Source organism: Rhinopithecus roxellana, chromosome 13 (assembly GCF_007565055.1).
Source record: "Rhinopithecus roxellana isolate Shanxi Qingling chromosome 13, ASM756505v1, whole genome shotgun sequence".
Classification (NCBI taxonomy): Eukaryota; Metazoa; Chordata; class Mammalia; order Primates; family Cercopithecidae; genus Rhinopithecus; species Rhinopithecus roxellana.
Window position 1 is genome coordinate 104,246,369 of NC_044561.1, and position 18,671 is coordinate 104,265,039.

Consider the following 18,671-nt stretch of genomic DNA (forward strand, 5'->3'; position numbering starts at 1 on the left):
ACCAGGCCAGGTCCTGACTAATTGAGGCTCCTCTCTCAACCTGGCTGCCTGGGGCCCAGGGCTGCAAGTGGATGCTGCAGCGCTTCCGGCAGTACCTGGCATCCAAACACGGGCCCGAGGTGGTGGAGACGCTCTTCAGGGACATGGACAACATCTTTGTCAAAAGCCTGCAGAGTGTGCAGAAGGTGATCATCAGTGACAAGCACTGCTTCGAGCTGTACGGCTACGACATCCTCATCGACCAGGACCTCAAGCCGTAAGTGGGTGGGTGGGAGAGCCAGGAGGTCACAGTTTGAATACCCAGACTGCCCAGGTTTGAATCCCAGCTCTGCCAATTCCTAGTTGTATAACCTTGTGCACACTTACATTTTCTGTGCCTCAATTTTCCCATTTGTAAATGGGGTTGGTCATGACAGGATTTATCCATAGGTCATTATGGGAACGTTATGAGGAATAAGTGAGATATAGTCTGTAGAGCACCGAGGACCGAGCCTGGCACTGGGAGGCCTTTCCTGATCATCTGCTGAGTCAGGAATTCTCCCCTATACCAGGCAAGAAACTTCCCCTCTGTAAGTCTTAGAGCTTTGAAGATGCAAAGCGCCATATAATGGAATATTGTTACAATGTCAATCTTTGCCAAGACTTTGATCCACTCCCAAGATGCCCGTGGAAGAGGTTGAGCTGATGAATAGAACAAACCGGACCTGGCAGGGACCACCATGATGGCCTTACATGATGCAACAGGACACAGAAGCCTAGTGAGGGTCAGGGAGCTTGAGGTCATGTAGCAAGTCAAGGGCAAAGTCAGGCCCAGGGTCTAAGGACCTGGACTGAGCTGCTCCTCACCAGCACTGCCAGATCCAGGAGCCAACCCGCTATTCAGGGTCACCATGTAAGTGTTGAGGGGTTTTCTAAGCCAGGAGGAGAAGCCCTTGCTCAAGGGAAACAGGGTCCTGGCACCAGCAGGACTCTCTCCTTTGTCCCCTGTAGCAGGATGTGACTGCTGGCATTAAGGTGGACCTGGTGGAGGAATAAGCTCTGGTCGGTGCTTGGACACCAGTTACTGCAGGAAGCACTGGAGCATCCACGTGCGGCCCTGGGGCCTGGGTAGTCAGGTTGGGGGAGGGACCTTAGTTAATCACCACCTGGCCTGCTGAGACCCCCTAAACAATGGCCCTCAGCACTGCCCTTAGGCCTGGACAAGAGGGGTCCAGCCCTGAGTGTTGTGATTAGGATGACTCCGGCTGTGCCCCTCCATGTGGGCAAAAATTCTGCAGGTCCAAGAGGACTGGCTGCACAGGACCCCAGGTGGCTACGTCACCCCTCAGAGCCTCAGTTTCCTCATTTGTAAAATGGGAAACACCGTGTCTACCTCTCCAAGTTGTTAGAGTAATTTACCAAGATAATTTGCTGTATAGTGGAAAGGGACTTGGTCTCCCATAGACCTGCCAGGTGAGCCCTTCCCTCTCTGGGCACCAGCTTCCTGTCTGTAAAAGGATGGGGTTGAACAAGACAAGAGGTGGTTAGCGGGAGGCCTTTGGGCTGCTTTTGGCCTGCAGATACTTTGAATTTGGCCTTTAGACTGTTTTTGTTTTTAATTTTAATTTATTGACAGGCTCTAATTTGGAAGATGTTTACATAAAAATCAGAATGACCAAGTACAGTGGCTCAAGCACCTATAATAATAATACCAACTACTCAGGAGGCTGAGGCAGGAGGATGACTTGAGGCCAGGAATTCAAGGCTGCAGAGAGCTAACATTGCACCACTGCTGTCTAGCCTGAGTGACAGAGCCAGATCTTGACTCTTAAAAAAAAAAAAAAAAAAGAAATCACAATTTTTGGCTTTTCTGGAAAAATCAGATGATCTCGCAATTCTGGACTCACATGCCCATAAGACAACACTCTCCTGGAGCTGGCCACAGCCACCCCTTTAGACATGGAACGCCCTTTCCAGCTCACCACAGTCTCCACCCCTCCCCACTGCTTCCCAACCCTTGACACAGCAGGTTGGGTGCCACCTACAGTGCGCAAAGTTTCACTAAGAAAGGGAAGTTTTTCTTGCATTCACATCTCTGTTGGAAGAAGGGAACAATAACACCATGAAAGCGCCATAATCACGCCTGTGCCGGCTTTCTGCATTTGAGTTACCTTTCTTCAAAGTGGAAAGCTGGCTCACGCCTGTAATCCCAGCACTTTGGGAGGTCGAGGCAGGCGGATCACCTGAGGTCAGGAGTTTGAGACCAGCTTGACCAATATGGTGAAACCCTGTCTCTACTAAAAATACAAAAAAAAATAGCTGGGCCTGGTGGCGGGCACCTGTAATCCCAGCTATTCGGGAGGCTGAGGCAGGAGAATCGCTTGAACCTGGGAGGCGGAGGTTGCAGTGAGCTGAGATCATGCCATTGTTCCAGCCTGGGCGACAAGAGCAAAACTCCCTCTCCAAAAAAAAAAAAAAAAAAAAAAAAAAAAAAAAAAGGCGGGTGGGGAGGAGCTGGGCACAGTGGCTCCTATCTGTAATCCCAGTACTTTGGGAGGCTGAGGCAGGAGGATCACTTGAGGCCAGGAGTTTGAGACTAGCCTGGGCAACCTAGCAAGACCCTATCTCTATAAAAATAATTTTAAAAAATAGAAAGGTAGAGGGAGTAGCCTGGATTGAATTAAGGGTGGGGTCCATGCATCCATCTAGCCTCTCAGTGAAATCCTAGGGGCTCCAGGGACCGAGTAACCGTAAGACTCTCTACTCCCCTTCTTCCCCAGGTGGCTCCTGGAGGTCAATGCGTCCCCATCACTGACAGCCAGCAGCCAGGAAGACTATGAGCTCAAGACCTGCCTCCTGGAAGACACCCTGCATGTCGTGGACATGGAAGGAAGGTGAGGGAGGGCAGCCTTGATCACATGTCCTTGTACATGACAACTTAGGCTCCCACCAAGAAAGAGGGGAAGCTTAGAACCTTGGGGCCTGAGTGGCCCTCAGCAATGGCTTTGGCCTGCCCTACCACTTTGTAGATGGAGAAGCTGAGATGTCCACAGAGGGTGGGGTCCTGACCCAAGGACTTGACCTCTCCAGGGCAGAGCAGGGCCAACTACAGCTTTCTGAGACAGTCCAGCAGGACTTCCTCGAAACCTTCTGACTGTGAGGCTTTGGACTAGTCACATCACCTTTCTGAGCCTCAGCTTCCTCATCTGTAAAATAGAAAATGCCATGTCTACCTCTCAGAGTTGTTAGATTAATTTACAACGATAATTTACTATCTAGTGCCTAGCTAACAGTAAGTGCTGAGTACAAAGCTATTGCTATAAAAATGTGCAATGGCAGAAAAAAAACCCAGAGCTACTTTTAGGAATGGGTGAATGGGTGAATCCAGGTGCTCAATGTTGGCTAGTCTGTTCCCCCTCCCCCTCCCCCTCCATCTCCATCCCTTCTCTTTCCTCTGTATTAGCTTTACCCCAATTATTCCAGCAGAAGTTTGAGGACTGATTCTCCTTGCTGGGAACTGGGACACGTGGCCATTCCTAAACCACTCATTGTGACTCTGCTTGACCAAGCATAGTTCTTGTGCCTACCTCCTCGGGAGTAGGGTCAACCCCATGTGAGCCATGGGGTGAGGGAGGGAGAAGTGGTTCTCAAAGCAAAACCCAAGGTACTCTTGGACTGAAAGAAGGTGAAATGGATGCTGAGCAGGCAGAAACCTCAGGTATCCACTATTCCTACCATCACCTATTCATTCAACAAACTTTTGAGCCCTGCTCTGTACCAGGCCCTGTGCCATATCCTGTGGACACAGTAAGGAACACGACAGAACTAGTCCCTGCCTTTATGGAGTTTAAGGTCTGAGGAGGAAAGGAGACTTTAAACCACAAATCACAAATAGAGGCACGTGGCCGGGCGCGGTGGCTCACGCCTGTAATCCCAGCACTTTGGGAGGCCGAGGCGGGTAGATCATTTGAGGTCAGGAGTTTGAGACCATCCTGGCCGACACGGTGAAACCCCATGTCTACTAAAAATACAAAAATTAGCTGGGTGTGGTGGTGTGCACCTGTAGTCCCAGCTACTCGGAAGGCTGAGTCAGAAGAATCGCTTGAACCTGGAGGCAGAAGTTGCAGTGAGCCAAGATCGTGCCATTGCACTCCAGCCTGGGTGACAGAGACTCTGTCTCAAAACAAAAACAAAAACAACAACAAAAACAAATAGGGGCACGTTATCAAGAGCAAGGAGCCTTGGGAGAAAAATGGGGAACAACCCCTCAGAGACCTACATAGTTACCTGGGAAATAGTCAATGAATGGTTGGGAAAAAAGGACTTCTGAGGGACGGACATCAGTCGGGCTCAGGGAGGGATCAGGGACCTTACTTGGGTCTTAGGGCCCCGCCAGGTGCACCTTCATTAACCCTGTGTGTCTCCTTCCTGTCCAGGCTCACAGGAAAGGAGAAGCGAGTCGGGGGCTTTGACCTCATGTGGAATGATGGCCCTGTTAGCAGAGAGGAGGGGGTTCCTGACCTGTCGGGAATGGGAAACTTTGTGACCAACACACACCTCGGTACGTAGGGCCAGGTGGAGTGGGCACAAGGGATGGGTCATGGGAGGTACCAGGTAGTCTAGGAGGCAGGTTGGGATAGTGGTTAGATTGTTTGAATTCAATCTGCAACTTACCAGCTGTGTGCCCTGGGCAAGGGACTTAACCTCTGTTCCTCATTTTAAAATTTGGTTTCTAAAAAGTGAAAACTTCCCCTGATTATAAAAAAAGGATTCACACTCATTGTAGAATATTTGAAAACTAAAGAAAGAAATAAAAAAACATCCAGACATAACCATCTTTAACAATCTGGTGTATTTCCTTCCAGTTCTTAAAAAATGCATATATTCATACTTTTTCTTTTACAAAATTGGCATTGGGCTAGAGTTTCTAATCCCACTTTTTCCCGTGGCATTTTCCATTCAAGCATATTAAGAGCCTCCCTCTTGAATGCACTTTTTGGTCCAGTCTGGATGAAATCTTTTACATACATTATCTCATTTCATCTTTAAGCAGTTTTTATTGTCATTTTACAAATGAGGAAATGATATCCAGGTGCTATGTAACTTGCTGAATGAAGGTTTTGGTCATAAGTGGTGAGCCAGGACTCAAACTCCCATCTGCCTGGCTCCAACACCTGAGTGCTTGACCGTTAGACTCTCCTGCCTCTTGGCAGAGTTTAAAAAAATTACCGTATGGCTGCAAAGTATTTCAGTTTGTACATATGCCAAAATTTACTAAACCAATTTCTTATAATTGGACATTTGGCACAATTGCATTTTATATTTTTTAACTTTTATAAATAATACCATGATGAACACCCTTTCACATTAAGCTCGGCTGAAATTCTGGCCATTTCCTGAGGACCAATTACTAGAAGCAGAATTATTGGGCCAAAGGGATGGGATTATTACAACCAAATTGCTTTCCAGAAAGATTATACGAATTTGCCAGATTTGAATTTTTAGGAAAAAAAAAAAATCTGTGCCAACTGGCGAGGTAAAACATACTGACTCATTGTTGTTTTATGTGCATTCCGTTGATTACTGGTGAGGTTTCCGTTTTGTAAATTTGCATTTCTTCTTTTGTAAGCTCTCTATACTCTTTATCCATTTTTCTAGGGGTTGTTTAGTTTTCTAAATGTATAACGCTTCAGATGACTATATAACCCTGTCCAAGCTTAATTTAATACGCATACAATCACCTGGAAATCTTGTTAAACTGTAGATTGTGACTCCATAGGTCTAGGGTGGGGCCTTGTATTTCTAACAAGCTCCTGGGTAATGCTCTATGGATTAACCATTGCTGTGTAACAAGCCCTCCCAAAACCTAGCAGCTTAAAGCAACTGTTTTATTTGCTCATGCTTCCTCAGGTCTCTCCTGGGGTCACTCATAGGGCTGCAGGCACCTGGCAGATTTACTGAGCCTTGATGGCTACCCACAGCCTCATTCATAGGTGTGTGGGTTGATACTGGCTGTCAGTTGGGCCTCTCTTTCCATGTGGCCACTCGTCTTCCAATAGTCTGGCCCTGGCTTCTTCATGTGGTAGACTCGGGGTTCCAAGAGGGTGAGAAAAGACACTGCACAGGCTCTTGTGGCCCAGACTCAGAAGTCCCATAAAGTCATTCTGCTACAATCAAAGCATGTGTTAGTCTAACCTAGTCACTGGGTAAGAAAATAGACCCCACCTCGCCGGGCGCAGTGGCTCATGCCTGTAATCCCAACATTTTGGGAGGCCGAGGCAGGCGTATCATGAGGTCAGGAGATCGAAACCATCCTGGCTAACACGGTGAAACCCCGTCTCTACTAAAAATACAAAAAAAATTAGCCAGGCGTAGTGGCGGGTGCCTGTAGTCCCAGCTACTCGGGAGGCTGAGGCAGGAGGATGCCGTGAACCCAGGAGGCAGAGCTTGCAGTGAGCCGAGATCGCGCCACTGCACTCCAGCCTGGGCGACACAGCGAGGCTCTGTCTCAAAAAAAAAAAAAAAAAAGAAAAGAAAATAGACCCCACCTCTTGATGAGAGGAGCAGCAGTCACCTTGCACAGAGGTGCAAGGAATGGAATTGTTGCAGCCATTTTTGCTAACAGTGTACCTCAGATATCAATGCGCTAGTTCCGGGACCCCCATTTGAGTAGCAAAGATGGAAAGTGGCGGTTCTGTACCTTGGCTGCCCATTGGAATCACCCGGGAGCTTTAAAGACTACTGATGCCTGCCAGATCAAGATATGGTTGGTGTGGGCATCAGTAGCTTTTAAAGCTCTCAGGTATTTCCAATATGCAGCCCAAGTTGAGAGCCACTGTTTTATATTTTAATTTTTAATTTTTTTTTTGAGACAGAGTGTCGCTCTGTCACCCAGGCTGGAGTGCAGCGGTGCAATCATAGCTCACTGTAACTAACCTCAAACTCCCAGGCTCAAGCAGTCTTCCTGCCTCAGCCTCCCAAGTAGCTAGGCCTACAGGCATACACCACCACACCTGGCTAATTTTATTTTTGTGTGTGTGTTTTTTCCTGTAGAGACAAAATCTCACTATGTTGACCAGGCTGGGAGAGCCAGTGCTTTAGAAGTCTCTAGAATTATTCCTGTTTCAAGTGTTTGGGTTGATGGTGGTAAACACAAGGGTAGCTGGTTAGGTTAGGAAGAGTACTGATGAATTGTGTTAGGGAAGTGTTCAGGGACATCCAGGTGAAAGGGTCAGCAGATAACTCAAAGATGAGTCTAGAACTCCAAGAAGTTTGCACGGGACAAGAACACTTGGGAGTTATGAATGAGCCAAATAGAGTTTAAGTTAGGGCTGCATGGAACTCACTCTGGAAAACCCTGAGGATGTGCATAGTAGGCTCTCAGCTCAGTGAATGGCTGAGTGCCTAGGAAGCAGGGACAGACAGGGTTTGGGGGGATGTGGAAGATGGCAGACACCCCCAGGTCAGTACTAGTGGCCACAGAGATTCAGTCACTCAAGCAGCATTTTTGAGTGCCATCAATGTGCCTGGCGTGAGATTAAATGACCATAGAGTTACCTCAAGGATCAGCTCTGAGAGCAAATAGCCAACATGTAGCACCATGAACGTCCTGGGAGAGCCGTCTCAGCGCTCACAGCAGGACGGCAGAAATATTTAAAAGCACGAACTGCCTGGGACTGGGGGCCACATGTACGGAAAACTCATTCCTTAGCCAGTTGTGCCTGGCACATGGGTTGGGTAAGGGAAGAAAGCTGACAGTACTGGGCAGCTATGAGAAGCCAGGCACTGTGCTAGCTTTAAATGCATTTTCACTGAGCAAAGCCAGGAGGAGCGGCAGTGTGGGGTAGTGGTTAAGAGTGTAGCTCTGGCACCAGGTAGTCTGGGTTCAAATGATTTAACCTCTCTGAGCCCGTTTTCCCTTCTACACATCATTCCCGTGAAGGCCAAACAAATCCATCCACATTCAGCATCTGGAGCAGTCCCTGGCTTGAGGGAAGCTCCCAATCCTCATGTTCACTCCCTAAGGTGGGCAGTAGTATCTTGGTTTACAGATGAGAAGACTGATGCTGAAAAGGGTAAATGGCCTGCTTGAGGGCCATGGCAGTTCAGGAATGGAGCCAGGATGTAAACCACAGGCTCTGTGTGGTTGTCTGACTCCTGCTGTCCCCTCTTCCCAGCAGGGAGTGGGGGTACAGGTCCCTCCACTCCTCCCAAGCACAGGTCATGCCAGCCAACACCCCACTTCCTTTCCAGGCTGCGTCAACGATCGGAAAAAACAACTGAGGCAGCTCTTCTACTCCCTTCAAGTCCAGAAGAAAGCTTCCAGTTGATCCCCAGCTGCCAGGAGGAAATCAGCCTTAGCAGGTGCCACCCAGGCCTCCCCCGCACTCTCAGATCCCAGCACAGCACCTCAAAGCTCTCACCTCCCCACCTCAAGCCTGGCACCAGCTTTGCTGGCTTAGCAGCTACAGCTTACTACCTGAATTGGGCCCCTTGGATACCTCCAGCCCATCCCCAGGCATCTTTGTACCAGGAGACACCAATCCCTGGGACTGGGGGGTGTTTTAACCTTGACAAACTGACTTGGCAATTAGGCCCAAAGAGAACAAATACAGCAAGTTCTGCTACCCCCAAGAGATCATATCTAATAAATGAGCACAGGCCCTACTTGGAGTCACTGGGCACCAGGCCTGGTTCAGGGGATACTGTTGGCTGCAGCCAAGTCCTCCTGGCTTTGACACTTGGATGCCTCCCAAGTCAGTGCTTTTGAAAAGGTCCTTCAGGAGCAAGGGTTTGGAGGCTAAGGAACTTGTCTTTAAGCTGTGCTTACAAAGCAAGCAGTTACTAGATTGTGTTTATTGGGGGTCTGGGGAAGTACTGAGCCCTAAACACACCCTATTCTCCTTGTAATACCCTGACCCTGCATGTCGGGAACCCATGGGGCTCCCTGACCATCATCTGAAAACCACTGGGACACAGCATCCCCACTTCTCAGATGGACAAGACAGACCAGGGAGGCAGAGCTTAGTGAGGGTCTCTGCAAAGGTGCATTGATCTAAGTCAGATGGGTGACTTAAGTGCTTCTCTAGGCCCTGTGTTTGAGCTTTGGAGCTGAGCCAGAAACCAGAAAACCTTGGGCTCATGGGCAGGACAGCTTGGGAAGTTGAGTGTGAGTAAAAATCTCTGCATTTTCACATCTTACATATCTAAGCCTCCTCTTGGTTTAAGAGGGGTTGCAACAAGAGTCAGGGCTGTTGGGGTAACTGCTCCAGGGGGGATTTACTCCCTCTATCACTCCGCCTGCTTCAGAGTACTTTCTCTGGCTGCAAATGGTGGAATCTGACTGCCTAGGTTAAGCCCAAAGGGAAGACTTTTAGAAGGAAAATACTGGCAAATCCAAGAAGTGAACCAGCCGACTTTAGGAAAGCCAGAAGCCAAGCCACTCTGGACCTTCTGCCTTCAGAGCATGAGGACTTCTCCCATTCATCCTTGCGACTGAGGCAAACACAGACAGGTCCAGGCATGGGCTCCAGGTTCCCTATTTCCAGAAGGAATGCAATTGGCTCTTTTTGGCCCAGCACCCACCCTGCAAGGGAGGAAGGGGCAATTTTCCAATGGTGAAATTGTGAATCAGGCAGTCATACTGGAGAACATCTAGCAAGGTGAATTCTGCAACTCCCTACTTTATTTACATTTAAAAATAAGTAATATATTCATGTGGTTTAAAATCCAAAGTTTACCAATGGGTATAGGGTGACATCTCCTTCCCTCCCACCTCTGTGCCCCAACCCTGCAGGTGCTGTTCTGAGGGAATGACATTGTATTTGCACACACATTATTAGCTTATAAGACACCTGCCTTCCCCTTGCTTTTCTCACTTGATGTATCTTGGAGCTTGTTCCTTATTCTTGATTATAGTTGTATGGTATTGCACTATCTGGAGCTACTGATTCCTTTAACTAGTCCCCTGTGGATGGACAGTTTGTTTCCAATTCCACCTGCCTACTTCTTAAGAGATCACAGGAAAACACATAGTAATTTCCGCAAAACTCAAGAGGATTCAAAACTGTAGGTCTGGGCCAAGTTTGGCTTGGGTAAGGTAAAACACCTGTGACCCACACTCACGTTTTAAAACAGTTTCTGCATTAGTCAAAAATATTTAAAAGACAGGAGATTCAACTTCACAACCCAAATGTCTAGCTTCTCTTGAAAAAACGTAAAAACTGGCCATGACAGCCTGTGTTTCTATGTAACTATGAGCTAGAGCCGAGAAGCAGGGGGACCAGGAGAGGTGTGCCTCTGCCATGCTGCCATTTGTTGTCACCTGCCTGTCAAATCACAGGTTCATTTCAAGGCAAGAACCATGTTCATAGGTGGTATTCTAAATGGAGTGGCGTGCCCTCACTGAAGGACTAGATGGGGTAAATAAAGACTAGTTGCTGCTATTCATTCATTCCGCTAACATTTATTGAGCCCTTAATGAACACAAGAGTTTTGACTTCATGACAGTCCATACTGGGACCTCAGACCACTGAAGGCAGACAGTAACAAGCAGTGCTGGCCAGGCCCCACTTTCAGAGGGGGCGGAAGGGCACTCGTGACACATGTCATATATGGTAAGAGGTGCACCCACTCACCCAGGCCTGGTGCAGGACTCTGCAAGGCCCTCCCGAGTAAAGAGCGGCCACAAAGGGCTGCTAGGCAGCACCCACTCTTGGAATCAAGCAGGGAAAAAGCACAAAAATGGAGCTGGCACGGAGGTGTGTGTGCCTGCCCCACAGATGGCTGTGGTGAGCCACAAAGCACCAAGATTCTGTTCTTCATTCAGCAACCACCCATGAGCCTCCTGGTTTATTCCAATCCCATGGCACCTGCCTGAAAACCTCTCTCCCTTCTGAGAGGAATGCTGGAATGAAACTCCACTCTGCCCCTCCCTCCCTCCTTTCTTGCTCAGGGTCCATGTGAACAGCAGGCCATTGTTGGGAAGTGCCTGTTGCAGTCATTCTTACACCCCCACAGCCACTGCCCCACACACCCACTGTACCAAGGCCCATCAATAGATCTTGTGTCCACTGAGCCCTGGTGTCCAGGTCCAGCAGCCAGACAGGCTGAAGGTTCCCTCCTGCTATCACAGAGTAGCCAAGCACTACAGACAAAGAGGTTTTCATGGCCAGATTCCTGATGCCTGTCCCCTTACAGGGCAGATCCTGTCGTTACAGATGTCAAGGTTGGAGGGTTCTGGGTCCTCCATGACCCTGGGGGGTTGCTGGTTCCCCATCTTGGTTCTTGAGTCTCATCCTTTTAAGATGACCTTGAGAGCTTTAAGCTCATCCTGGTTGAGGGGGTTCAAGTTAAAACCCTTCAGCTCCGGTTTGCCTAGGAGAGAAGATGATCCATCAGCACGTCAGGCCTCCTGTTGGCTCTGGAACCAGGCCCAGGAATGGGGCTGACGCTGCACTAATGCTGCCAAACTTGGCCTGGAGGTCTGGCAGGGATGGGCCTCCAATTCTGCAATGCACCAGATGAGGCATCACCACCACTCCTGTGTCACCAAGAACCTACAAAGTCATGACTCTGCTGTCTCAGGTTTTTCCAAGACCTGTGACCAATCTAGAGTGCTTGTGTTTATCAAGAATTTTAGCTCTGACCTCAATCACTCACTGAAGCCTTCTGAGTTTCCTCAGTCGGAGCTATCTGATCCCCATGCCATGCCCTGATGTATAACGTGAGATCACCCCAAGCGGTTCCTGGGACCTAGAAAAGAAGCTGTGACCGGACTAGGACTCCATAAATTCCCGTCCATTCTGTCCCTGGGCAGCTACAACCAACCACTGTGCACACCTCCAGGGCCACTCACAGGCTGCTCCGGCCACTGCCTACCTCTGAGGGTCGGGCTTCCCACCCCTGCCCTTCAAAGTCCATGCTGATGATTCTCTCCCCTCCTCGTCTCCAGTCCCTGCTAGGCCAATACCTTGGGCCTCAAAAAGGCGGTTGACCTTCACTTTAAGTTGCTTCCGGAGTTTTTCTATTTCTTTATCCAGATGATCCTGATCTGAAAAAATGAGGGGGGCAAGCAGAGGATGAGATTATACCAGACAGACTTGATCCCAGGAGTGGAGATGCCAGCCTCTCCCCAGCAAGGGTGTGTAGCTTTCAGGAAGGAAAAGGAGACATCAGAGGCCAACTGAGGAAGGATTCAAGGCTAGAAGGGACATGACCTGCTCAGGACCACTCAGAGAGCCCAGGACACAGCAGTCCCGACTTCCATTACACTGGCCTTTTTTGCATTATGCAAAGTACCTTGAGGTGGTCAGTGGACCGAAAAGGCAACATCAGGACTTTAGGCCGCCCTCCCACAATGAAATTATGGAAAACTCCAATGCACAAACAAAGAAGCATCTCTAGATTCAGCCCACCCTAGATGGCTAGAAAATGGATGCCTAAGAAATTTTACAAACCCGAGTCCATCAAGGTGGGGGGGTTTTAGAAAAATAAGATTGTGTGAATATATGACGTAAACAATCAACACGCAAGCCTAATGCTCAGGCTTAACTTAATTAGCCACTGTGAACAGAAAAGGGTCTCCTAGTGTCCTGGACTGCCCCTGAGAAAAGTCAGTGTGATGACAGAGGTGGCTATCAAAGTTTGATTGACCAATCAACTGAAGTCACCCAGCCAATTCTACCTGCTCACGAGTGACATTCTGGCTAGTCTGTCTCCCCACAGACTCACTCTTTCTGATAGGGAGAAACCCTGAATGGCCAAGTCTTATAGCCTGATTCTATTTCTCATTGTGAATGAGTAACCCCAGTGTCCATGAGCTTGTTTAGCCTGTGGTGATCCCCAAGAAACCTGATGATGTCTCAGAACCCCTCTAGGTACGGTGACAAGACCACATTTGGGGACCAAAAGAGCCAACAAGATCCTCAACCCAGGCAAGGGACCCCTCTGAAAGCTTAGTCTACAGCCCACCACCAAGTGCAGTTTAATTTTATAACCATATTATTACTGTATTTTTTCAACACAACAATTGGAAACTTCTCCATGCTGGATATAGCTTTCTCTGTTAGTAGTTTTATGTAATTGGCCGGGAGCAGTGGCTCACGCCTGTAATCCCAGCACTTTGGGAGGCCGAGGCGGGTGGATCACCTGAGGTCAGGAGTTCCGAGACCAGCCTGGCCAACATAGTGAAACCCTGTCTTTACTAAAGCAACACAAAAATTAGCCGGGCATGATGGCATGCACCTATAATTCCAGCTAATCAGGAGGCTGAGGCAGGAGAATTGCTTGAACCTGGGTGGCAAGGTTGCAGTGAGCTGAGATAGCGCCATTGTACTCCAGCCTGGGTGACAGAGCAAGACTCTGTCTCAAGGAAAAAAAAAAAAAAGTTTTATTTCATGAGGTATGAAGACACCCTATCTTCAGGGACTGAGGCAACCTTGCTTATCCTTTTGGCCATTTTCAAGGTTATGGAAGAAAAAATATGTGTAGCCTGTTCTTTTTCTAGCCAATAATCCATTTGCAGCCTGACTTGCTTTAACATGCTTTCCAAAGAGCCTCCAGATTATGGTTGTGGAAAGTGAGTACACTGAGTGCCCAAGCTATGGCAGACCCTAGACGTTTACTCTCCCCAAACCTCCATATTCAACCCAGTCTCTATTGCAGGGCATGTGGAAAAGAAAAGCTCACTCTCCCGGGCTCTCTTGCAGCTATGGGTAACCATGTGACTTAGTCTGGCCAATGAGATGTTGGCAGGAAGTCCCTGAGGAGATGGCCTCACTTCCAAAATAGAAGGCAAAGCTCTATGTGGCAAAAGCCTTCTGTCTTTCCTCCAGCCTGGCATGAGGACATGAGGACTGCAATGATGAAACAACAACCAGGAGAATATGCTAAGGTACCACTGCTGGGCAGCTATGCCAGGCCTGGACTACACACCTCTGGACAATTTCTTATGCAAGAGTAAAAGAAGCATATTTCCTTAAGCCTCAATTTGTTTGGTTTTGTTAGTTGCAGCCCAACTGATTCCTCACTAGTAAGAAAGCACTATACTAGGCACACATACTGTTTTACCTCAACTTCACAGCTGTGCTACATAGACACATTCCCCTCTTAGACATGAGGAAATAACCCACAGTGGCAGAGGTGGAATTGAAACCTACAGCAGTCTGAACCCTGTGACAGAGCTGCCTCTCCTCCAGCTACCTGAAGCCTGACTCCCTGTTCTGGGTTAAGACCAAAGCTGGTGGAAGAGGCAGCACATCCCTGACCCATCCCCAGGAGGCCTTACCTTTTTCAATCATTTCCTTTGTCTCAGGGTGAGGCATCTTGATAAACATGTTCCCAAAGCAAACCATCACATCTTCTGAAAGAGCAAATGGTAATTCCTTCAACAATTTTTTTTTTGAGTACCTATTATCTGCCAGGCATTGTTTTAGATACAGACAACACAGCAGAACAAGACAAAATTCCTGCCCTCTTGGAGCTTATGTTATAGTGGAAGAGAGAGAATAAACAAAGACATGATTTTTCAGACCTTGATTAAAAGTTGTAGAGAAAAATAAAGCAGGCTAAGATGGCTAGGCAATGCCAGAGGAGGACCTTGTTACTCATACCAGGTAGTCCAAGAAAGCCTTACTGATTATATGATATCTACATAGAGACCCAAGGAAAGTGAGAGTGGGAGCACTGCAGACATCTGGGGAAACAGTGAGCCAAACAAAGGAAACAGGAACAGCAAAGATCAGTAGTGTGCTTGGGGTGTTCAGAACAGCAAGGGGCCGGGCGCAGTGGCTCATGCCTGTAATCCCAGCACTTTGGGAGGCCAAGGCAGGTGGATCACTTGAGGCCAGGAGCTTGAGACCGGCCTGGCCAACATGGCGAAACCCTGTATCTATTAAAAATACAAAAATTAGCTGGGTGTGGTGGCGCATGCCTGTAATCTCAGCTACTCAGGAGGCTGAGGCACGAGAATCACTTGAACCTGGGAGACAGAGGTTACAGTGAGCTGAGATCACGCCACTGGACTCCAGCCTGGGTGACACAGCAAGGCTCTGTCTCCATATAAATAAATAAAATAACAGCAAGGAGACCAGTGTGGATGGAGTCATGGGGGGCAGGGAGGGGCAGAGATGATATTGGCACACTCATGGATTCATGGGGGCTGGATTACTCAGTCTTGCAGGACCTCTGGATTTTACTCAGATGAGATGAGAAGCAACTGGAAGATTCTGCACATTCTAGTGCACTTTCAACAAAATGTAAACTTCCTCCCTTATCCCCCAAGACCTTTCATTATGGCCTGGTCTCTGCCCCTCTCTCCAGCCATACTTACTCCCCATCTGCTTCCTCTACCACAGCCACTCAGCCTCATCTAAAGGGTTCCCATTCTTCTGGATATATATTCTCAACACCCACCCCAAGTCCAATTCCATCTCTGGCTTTCTTACAACTTTTTTTTTTTTTTTTTGAGATGCAGTCTTGCTCTGTCGCCCAGGCTGGAGTGCAGTGGCCAGACCTCAGCTCACTGCAAGCTCCGCCTCCCGGGTTCACGCCATTCTCCTGCCTCAGCCTCCCGAGTGGCTGGGACTACAGGCGCCTGCCACCTTGCTCGCCTAGTTTTTTGTATTTTTTTTAGTAGAGACGGGGTTTCACCATGTTAGCCAGGATGGTCTCGATCTCCTGACCTCGTGATCCACCCGTCTCGGCCTCCCAAAGTGCTGGGATTACATCTTACAACTTTTAATTACACATTTTAGGATGTTTTCCTCATCTGTAAAGCACAAGGGCAGGAACCATCAGTTTCATACACCCCCAACACTCTCTCAGTGTCTGCCATTGTCGCTAAGCCAGGAGCTAATGACCAGTCACTGAAGTGAGCAGGCAAAATCCTGAACCACAGTCTGTGCCGGAACTGCAAAACTTGCTCCCCCATCTCCTCAGACTGTGTCAATTTCCCACAAGGCTGAGTTACACAGCTGTGACCTCCTGCCTGATCTCTATCAGGGACAAGGTAAAGGCCTGAAAGGAAAATGGAACAGGCCTCCAGGGCTGCACTGAGAAAATTTCAACTTACCAGAGAGGCTGAGATCCTTCTGCAGGGCCCTAAGGCCCTCTCGATTCTGATTCCTTTTAGTGTCCAGGTCCACAATCTGAAAACCACAGGGACAGGAGGGAACTCAGCTATCTCTTGCCCCAAGCTGTCACCTCTTGACAGACAACGGCTGCAGAGACAATGAATTATTCCTGGTTACATCCAATGTCCTGCCTAAAATGGATTGATGTGTGAATGTTTTCTTCTCTCACTCAGCTTCCTGGTCTGAAAGACAATGCTGTGTGCAGCTGCCCTCTGCCCAGAGAAGATGCTGGGAAAACATGTTCTGACTAAACGGGAAATTCTGCATTATCCACTCGAACTTTAGGGCATACCAGAATCACCAGGGGAGTGGAAACCCTTCCCCCACACACTGTGATTAAGCAGGCCTAATGTTTATTTTTGGACAAACTTCTCCAGCTGATTCTGAACTAGTATCAGAGAAACCCAACAGTACTAGATTAGAACAGCAGGATTGGAGGCACTGAGACAGTGGTAACAACACAATAGCTACTAAGGAAGTGAAGCAGTAGTACAGTATACTGCACGAGAGTGCTGGTTCTGGAGCTGGAATACCCAAGTTCGAATCCTGCTGTCTGCCTCAAGCTTTGTAATTTCACCTTCCTATTTACTCCTCCGCAAAATGGAGCTACAAACAGTACCTACCTCACAGGTTATTGAGCCAGCAATTAAATGACTTAACACAGTACCTGGCACATAGTAAGTAGCTGATAAACTTTATTTATTTATTTTTACTTTATTTTATTTTTTATTTTTTTTGAGACGGAGTCTCCCTCTGTTGTCCAGGCTGGAGTGCGGTGGCGCAATCTCGGCTCACTGAAAGCTCCACCTCCCGGGTTCATGCCATTCTCCTGTCTCAGCCTCCCGAGTAGCTGGGACTACAGGCGCCCGCCACCACGTCCGGCTTATTTTTTGTATTGTTAGTAGAGCCAGGGTTTCACCATGTTAGCAAGGATGGTCTCGATCTCCTGACTTCGTGATCTGCCCGTCTCAGCCTTTCAAAGTGCTGGGATTACAGGCGTGAGCCACCGCGCCAGGCCTGCTGATAAACTTTAACTGCTCTTATTATTCTCATCCAGCACACCCTGATCCAGTATTTAAGTTGACAGATTCTTGCCCAAGTTTTCCCCTTCTCAGTAAATACCTGATCCTTCTAACTGGAGATGAGAGGGAGTCACGACTCCCGCGGCTCCCTCACCCCTTTACACAGACACTATCACAGCCTACTGAGTCTGTCTCCAAAATACATTTCTGACCCCTTCACTTCTCTCCACCACCACTACCTAGTCCAAATCCATCTCTGGTCTGGACCATAGCAATGGCCCCTCACCCATCTCCCTGCCTCCACCCTTGCCCGCCTATATTCTGTATTCCACACAGCAGCGGGGGATCCTTTTAAAACCTAAATCCAATTACGTCACCCTCCTTCCCCAAGGAACTCCCTTCTAAAACTTGGCACTTAAATTAGAGCCTGACCCAAACCCCCTACAAGGCACCCCATAAACAGGGCGCCACCTTCCCCCAGGTCCCCACCCCCTCCCGGTCACAAGGCCCCCTCAGGCCTCTTTTCGGTTCCAGCTCTCCCCTGAGGGCCTTTAGAGGGCGGTGCCCCCAGATCAACCATGGGGCCGGGAAGTGCATTTTGAAACAGGTGCTCAGGGAAACCGCCCAGAGCATGATGGGTCGAGATCCAGAGAGCATGGCAAAGGGCAGAGAAAAGATGAAGAGCGAGGAATGACCAGTACAGCGCAGGCGCTCGCGTAGTAGCGGCCGAATATTTATCGGCCCACGTCTGTCGCCTCGCAGCCGTTAACCGCCTGTCCGGGTCAACTCTCCGCGACCCCGCGGGCTTTCCGACGGCGCCGGCCGCCAGGCCCCAGCGCCGCGGACGGGCCTCTCACCTGCCGCTTGTCCGCCAGCACCTCCTCGGCGAGCTCCTCCACCTCCACCAGGTACCGCAGCACTCGCTCCGCCTCGGGCGATAGCATACCACCAACTCCTCCTGGGGCTCTCGCGCGACCCTGGTCGGAGGGGGCGGGGGGGGGGTCTCCGTTTCGACTCCCGCTGCGCATGCGCCGCTCTCAAGGGGCTTCCGGCGCGCCTGCGCAGTTAAAAGAACGGTGGTGCGCAGGCTCCAACGCTCGTGCGCCAGCCGGCTGCGAGAGGCGGGGCCTAGCATTGGGGGCGGGGCTGGAGCGCCCTCTGCAGGCTCAGAGAGTTCAGTCCGTGAGTTGTCTCTGACTCCATCGGTTCATACTTCTTGAGCGCTTACCATGTGCCAAGCAGTTTTAGGTGCTTAGGATGCAGCAGTGAACACAACAAAATCCCTGCCGTCATGGAACTTCATTCCAGTGGGAAACACCGACAATTAATGGCAGGTAGTGATAAGGACCTGGGAAATATGATTCTTCCCCTGGCTAAGAAACACCAAGAAGGCCCATGTGGCAGTGTGACTTATGTTTAATCTCTGACACTTTCAGTTTCTTTTTTTTTTTTTTTTTTTTTTTTTTTTTTTTTTTTTTTTTTTTTTGAGGCGGAGTCTCGCTCTGTCGCCCGGACTGGAGTGCAGTGGCCAGATCTC

General features: G+C 49.0%; 2 protein-coding genes across 2 annotated transcripts in view; one reads left to right on the forward strand and one right to left on the reverse strand.

Annotated features, from left to right (window-relative positions):
• TTLL9 (tubulin tyrosine ligase like 9) overlaps window positions 1-8,309 on the forward strand; it is a 73,273-nt gene extending 64,964 nt beyond the window's left edge. Inside the window, 4 exon segments of the mRNA XM_010352780.1 lie at window positions 60-256; window positions 2,760-2,873; window positions 4,416-4,540; window positions 8,233-8,309. Coding sequence (XP_010351082.1) covers window positions 60-256; window positions 2,760-2,873; window positions 4,416-4,540; window positions 8,233-8,309 — 513 coding nt within the window.
• Window positions 8,310-10,424: 2,115 nt separating this feature from the next.
• PDRG1 (p53 and DNA damage regulated 1) lies at window positions 10,425-18,224 on the reverse strand. The gene is made up of 5 exons (XM_010352779.1): window positions 17,992-18,224; window positions 16,052-16,127; window positions 14,267-14,341; window positions 11,951-12,031; window positions 10,425-11,355 (listed from the first exon to the last, which is right to left on the reverse strand). Exons 1-5 carry the CDS (start codon window positions 18,160-18,162, stop codon window positions 11,273-11,275), a joined length of 486 nt encoding a protein of 161 aa, XP_010351081.1. The 5' UTR covers window positions 18,163-18,224; the 3' UTR covers window positions 10,425-11,272.
• Between the last annotated feature and the right edge of the window lie 447 nt (window positions 18,225-18,671).